The following is a 6,175-nucleotide window of genomic DNA, read 5'->3' as shown; positions in this document are numbered from 1 at the left end:
AGTAGCTGGGACTACAGGCATGCGCCACTATGCCCGGCTAATTTTTTTTTTTTTATATATATATCAGTTGGCCAATTAATTTCTTTCTGTTTATAGTAGAGACGGGGTCTCGCTCTTGCTCAGGCTGGTTTTGAACTCCTGATCTTGAGCAATCCGCCCGCCTCGGCCTCCCAAGAGCTAGGATTACAGGCGTGAGCCACAGCGCCCGGCCATCTGTTGTTTTAATGTTCTGATTTTGGTTGGTATCCACTGCTAGAGAGCTGGTGCTCAGTTTTGGGGGTGAGTTTTTACTTTGATTCTTCATACTTCTGGAGTTCTTTAGCTGATTCCTTCCCATCTGGTGCTGCTGTTGCTTCTTAATTTTGGATTTTCTCTTTAGATAATTTAATTCCCTAAATATCTTAAAAGAGAAAAACACCTCAAAATATTTTCTTTATATCCTCATGAACTTTCTAGCACTCTCATTTTGATAGAAAACATTCTGTTCTGTATGGGCTCTGCAGAACATACAGCAGCTATGTAGCTCATTGCCTGGTGACATACTCAGCTAGAGAATTGTCATTTAAAGTTTCCTCTTTATGTCAATAAAAGCAGGGAGTCTGCCCAATAGCTTGTGCTGTGCATTGATGATGAATCCATTTTGCTCTTGTGTGATGAGGAAAACTTTAAAGTACTGAAAGTTTGTTTTACTTTACAGGCAGCTTTACTTGTAATGTAAATATCAGAATAGGTAACATATATGTTCTCATTATGTTATTTTTAAATGTTCACAATTTTATTTTGATAAATGAAAAATTAGAAAAGTCATATCATGGCTGTCAGCTACAGTCGACACTTGGCTGTGCACCTTCATATCACGGTTGTTGGCTAAAGTCACTGTGCGCGTTCATCTGTGGCTGTCGACTACAGTTGAAGCTTGTCACGAAGTGGTTAATTGAGGCCCGACCATTTGCCTAGTTAATGTAAGTTCTCAGGTATATAGCTTGGTACTTGCCTTTGTGCTGCTTCTTGATGACAACAGTTATGTTTCAGTGAGGCTGAGAAAGGAAACAAATCTAGCAGGGCCTTGTGGGAGGGTACCACCTTGGACCTAACACAGAAAAAAGTCACTCAAATCCCTCAATTTTAAATATTTCAAAGTTTAGATTTCCATTCGTCATAACCTGTAGTAAATAGAATTCACTTTATATGCTATAGAGTAAATAATACTAAACTTTGACTTAAGATAGATATGTGTTGTTTGCTAAATGAAAAGCTGGGCTTATTAAGGTTTCATGGATGTTTCCTAAAGAAGACCAATAAAGAAAAGAAAAATTATGCAACAAATTTTATTTAGCATAGTCAGTCCCAACATTCAGCACAAAAAGGTTACAGAGGATAGAAAGTGCATTAATAAAAGCCAGTCTTTACCAAAAGAAAACAGAAAATATATTATTGATTCAAAATATTTTACACTTGAATGATAAACTGCAATAACTTATTCTGGGCACCTACTGATAAGAGAACGAAAGAGAAGAAAAGAATGTTTTAAGACGAGCTCAATCTCCAGCTGATTATCAGAGAAGTCAGTAGAGGTCACTGAGACCGGCAGTCTTTCTTGCTTTTTGCATTAGTGCCCTCAGCTGGAACTGTTTACGGGACAGAAGACGTACATGCTGGGAGGGGGGAAAAGTTTCAATAGTTTAGAATGGCTTCAATCCAGACGTAGGCATGAAGTATCAAGACAGTCTGTAACCAAGTGGGATCTAAGAACCCGAGCCTCATGAAACCTTCCTTTAGAACTAATACCTTGGTACATGTGGTTTTTTTAAACTCCACCACATGATGAGGGCTTACTCAACAAGGAAGCACCATATTGCAGGATCTGGCTCAGGAGTTTGAGCTATATCTTGAATTAACCAGTATGTTAGAGAAACTTGTCTTATGCTAACAAACGTTACCAAAAATAGTTGTTAACTATGAAGTTCCCCACTTGGCTAAAAGAAGGGAAACAGCAAGGATAAACATCACAGAGCCAGCTTTCATCCCTAGTCTAGTAAATCTTTTCCTAAGCTATGCCACCCACACAGGGGACTGTACACAAAAGGAGTCCTCTTTTGAGTCTCTCGTTTATATCCAGCCATTCATGTGCTTGCACCAGTTCTAAGGCACATGGTTTGACCACATTCACCCCCAGGCAAGATCAGGCAAGACAGGCAAGATCAGCAAGTGACCTGACCAGCCCTGCATGTATACTGAGGCTCTAGCAGCAGCTAGATCAAATATTGAAAGGGTAGCTACTATTATTCCTTAAGCCATGTTCTCTATGACCCAACAAACAGCAGTAGCCAAACTTGGCTTACTAGATCTTAATGTTTGTACAAGAGTATTAAGCCTGAGACAACCTTCATTCAAGCGGGATCTAAAGGGCAGCCTACTACCTTGAAGGGCTGTTTGATCTGGGAAAACTGGTCTAAAATTATACAACTCTAAGAAAATTAACAGATAAAAAATGGTGGGACAATCAGTGATCTCAGTTTAGGTGGTATGACCTGAAAGAACCAATGGGAATCTGATTGTGGCTCCTAATGCACCCAGGCTTAGTACTGGAAGAGGAGAATTACATTCATCTTGATGGTAGGTGGGGAACTGCAGCCACTAGCCACTTTTCTTCTGCTACTCAGACCAATCCTCAGCACTCTAAAGGTGAGAAGACACTGCTTCAACCATACTTCTCACTTGCTCTCTATTGGGATGATAATCTTAACCCACTGTACAGAGAAACAGTGGGTTTGTGTACAGAGAAATAGTGATTTGTGGTTTTTAAGGTCAATGCCTCTACAACACAAGTTTAAAAATACTAGAAAGCACAATGAGGAAGACATACCTTCAGGAAGACATCCAGGTCTATTACTCCTCGCCTTAAGGCTTCTCCTAGGTAAAAGATAGTGTCTTCAATAGCATTTTCTTCTGCATACAGATTTAAAATCTGTTTGTATAGTGGGGCTGTAGGAATGATAACTTCATCAATATCATTGTTTTCAGACTGATTTTCCATTTTCTCCAGAGCAGAACTGAGTTCTTCATCCTTCTTTTTCAAAAGTTCTATGTTTTTATCAACTTCAGCCTGAAAACAGAACAGTCCAAGCATGATGGCTTTATATAAATTGTACATAATTATCCACTTGTCAGATATCTACAACTCAATTTCACAGAAAAAGACTGGCTAATAAAGTAATGTTTAAACAAGTCATGATGAGAATGTTTTGAATAACACATTGGTCAAAGGTAGAAGAAAAGGTGTGATCTAATATGCTGAGTAAAAATAGGACAATGGTGGAAATACCCTGGGCTGAGCACTTTCAGTGACAAACTTGTCACTTATCAGTGGCAAATGATTACAAACTAAGCCATCAGATAAAATTGCAACAGGTTTCCTTACAGAGAAAATCATAAAAAGGTTTTTTTCTAGCCGGGCGCGGTGGCTCACGCCTGTAATCCTAGCTCTTGGGAGGCCGAGGCGGGCGGATTGCTCAAGGTCAGGAGTTCAAAACCAGCCTGAGCGAGAGCGAGACCCCGTCTCTACTATAAATAGAAAGAAATTAATTGGCCAACCGATATATATATAAAAAAAAAATTAGCCGGGCATGGTGGCACATGCCTGTAGTCCCAGCTACTCGGGAGGCTGAGGCAGAAGGATCGCTCCAGCCCAGGAGTTTGAGGTTGCTGTGAGCTAGGCTGACGCCACGGCACTCACTCTAGCCTGGGCAACAAAGTGAGACTCTGTCTCAAAAAAAAAAAAAAAAAAAAAGGTTTTTTTCTTCCTAAGAAGTGGGCATCTGCTACAAAGGCATACCTTTCCCCAGTATATGCAGAGGATTCGAGGCACAGAGCCCCAAACACTTGAATTCTCGTTATAAGATACTGTGGGTAGTGGTTGTAGGCTCTGAATCATACTGGTGTCACTTTCCTAGAACTTGTGAAAAGAACTGGGTACTGTGAACCTCACTTTACACACTAGCCCAATTTTATAAGGCTGTCTACATATAAATCACTTTCCACAAAGACCTCAAACTTCCAAGAACTAAAATGCCCATTTATTGGAATAAATTCTCCCTCATGGGGATGAAAAGTGGAGAGTGAAGCTGGCGCTTCAGTTATGCTGGCACCAGCAAAGCACAGCAGTCTGCTATAAATATGAGAAAGCTTAAAGAGCTAAATTTGCATATGTTTATACACAGCTCACAAGTCAACCAAATTATCTCTGGATTATTAAGTTAGAAGGTTTGCTAAAGATACTTTTAAAAATGGCTTACACCACATTTGGAAACAATAAACTAGAACTATCTCCTAAGTCTGCACCAAGGGTCTACAGATTTTTTTTTTTTTTTTGGAAGAGACCAGGTCTCACCCTGTTGCCAAAGCTGGAGTGTAGTGGCACAGATCATAGCCCATGGCAGCAACTTCGAAAGCCTGGGTCAAGCGATCCTCCTGCCTCAGCCTTCTGAGTAACTGGGATTACATGTTTGTGCCACCACTCCCAGCTATTTTAAAATATTTTTGGTAGAGATAGGATCTTGGTATGTTGCCCAAGGTAGTCTTGAACTCCTAGCCTCAAGTGATCCTCCAGCCTTGGCCTCCCAACATTCTGGGATCACAAGCATCATCCAGCAAGCCTGGCTGATCTGCAGATCTTTATCATGGCTTAGAACTCTCTAAAATTCTTAATTCCTGGTAAGTGTCTGGCAACATCAAGCATTCAAACAACTCTTCATTGGGAGGAAACATCATTTCCTAGGGTGAAGGTGCAAGCAAAACGCTTTAAGTATTATTCACCTCCCAGTCAAAGACCAAATGCCAAACATGGGTTCTGTTTTTAACAAAGCTATGGAGATATCTGCATTCAAATGGCTAAAGACACCTTCAATTTTCTGAACTCTTACTATACCCACAACACCCAGAGTATAAACAGAACACTTTCCTCCCATGGCTATAATTCAATCCCAAAACTGAATGTCTTCAATGAGTTACTTACTACTTCTTGATCTAAACGAGTAACCATCTCTTCCAGTTTCTGGTGACCTTTCTTCAGGTCTTCCTCTGTTCGTTTCAAGGCATTGAGCTCTGCCTGAGCACGATCCATTTCCTCCTTCATCCGCCATCTCAGTTTGTCACTGACTGCTGAGATAAGAGAAGCTCGGATGGTGTCCTCGCTGATTGTGCCATCTCTACTGGGACCTGCAGGAGACAAAGGCAAAAACACCTGCTTATTTCCCAAATTCTTTCTATTCCTCTCACAAGAACCTTCAGAAAACAGGACAAAGGGAGCCCACAATTTCAAAACAGGAGATAAGAAAAAAGGTTATGTGTTAAATGTTATCATTTCATTAGAAACATAAACATCTGAGTTGATTCAGAAATACTTTCTCTGTAAGAGATTACTATTAATCCATGTTTACCCACTTTCCCTATTTATAGGCCAAACAACTCGCTATTTTCTAAATGAGGCAGAGGCTATGTCCCTACAGATTACAATTATTCCTACATCTCCAACAAATAAGCCAATACATTTATACCAAGGAAAAACATTTGAGGTCAAGTCCATCATCAAGACTTGTGCTAAGTCAAAGCAAACAGGAGCCCACTGTAGAGGCAGTGAGAGGACTACGAATGGGCAGTCTCCCAGGGTAATAAGGCTCCTCCTCTACAAGACTTTTAATCCTTTACTCCTTACCAAAAGAACAAGATAGAACAAATGAGCAAAAAAGAATGATATCCAAAAAATTCAACAGCTGATAAAGTTGTTTATTCTCAGATTCTTTACTATTTTCTTTCAAATGTCCCTTCCTAATCAGCATCTTATATGATTTCCTTGCACATTTCAGATCAAATAAACTTATCCCTCAGATATTTTCTTCAAAAAGGTCTCCCTTTAATGTAAGTACAGATATTCATATTCTTTATGACTATAAATGTTCTTCAGTTGTGGTCCTAAATCAGCAAATGTATAAATGGCATTTTGACATTTAATTGATTATAGAATACCATGTGGGGACATAAGTATATTTAATCTTAATTGCCTTTATTCTTAATATAATATATAGTATAATTGGTGGTATTAACATTTTAGGGGGGGTGATTAGGGGAAAAAAATGATAAAAAGGGCTCCTTAGGGAGGTGAAAATGAAAAAAAGTT

At 39.5% G+C, this 6,175-nt stretch overlaps 1 protein-coding gene across 3 annotated transcripts in view; it reads right to left on the bottom strand.

Annotated features, from left to right (window-relative positions):
* Positions 1 to 1,312: 1,312 nt before the first annotated feature.
* The window catches only part of TSG101 (tumor susceptibility 101), a 37,471-nt gene continuing 32,608 nt past the window's right edge, over positions 1,313 to 6,175 (bottom strand). For all 3 annotated transcript variants that reach the window (XM_012780621.2, XM_012780623.3, XM_012780622.3), the window contains 3 exons: positions 5,015 to 5,217; positions 2,867 to 3,106; positions 1,313 to 1,655 (listed from right to left, as the gene is read on the bottom strand). In XM_012780621.2, the coding sequence (XP_012636075.1) occupies positions 1,566 to 1,655; positions 2,867 to 3,106; positions 5,015 to 5,217 (533 nt within the window). In that variant the 3' untranslated portion in view covers positions 1,313 to 1,565. The remainder of the gene's footprint in view (positions 1,656 to 2,866; positions 3,107 to 5,014; positions 5,218 to 6,175) is intronic.

The sequence above is a fragment of the Microcebus murinus genome, chromosome 4 (genome assembly GCF_040939455.1).
Source record: "Microcebus murinus isolate Inina chromosome 4, M.murinus_Inina_mat1.0, whole genome shotgun sequence".
NCBI classification, from domain to species: Eukaryota; Metazoa; Chordata; class Mammalia; order Primates; family Cheirogaleidae; genus Microcebus; species Microcebus murinus.
This window is presented reverse-complemented; position numbering and strand designations above follow the sequence as displayed.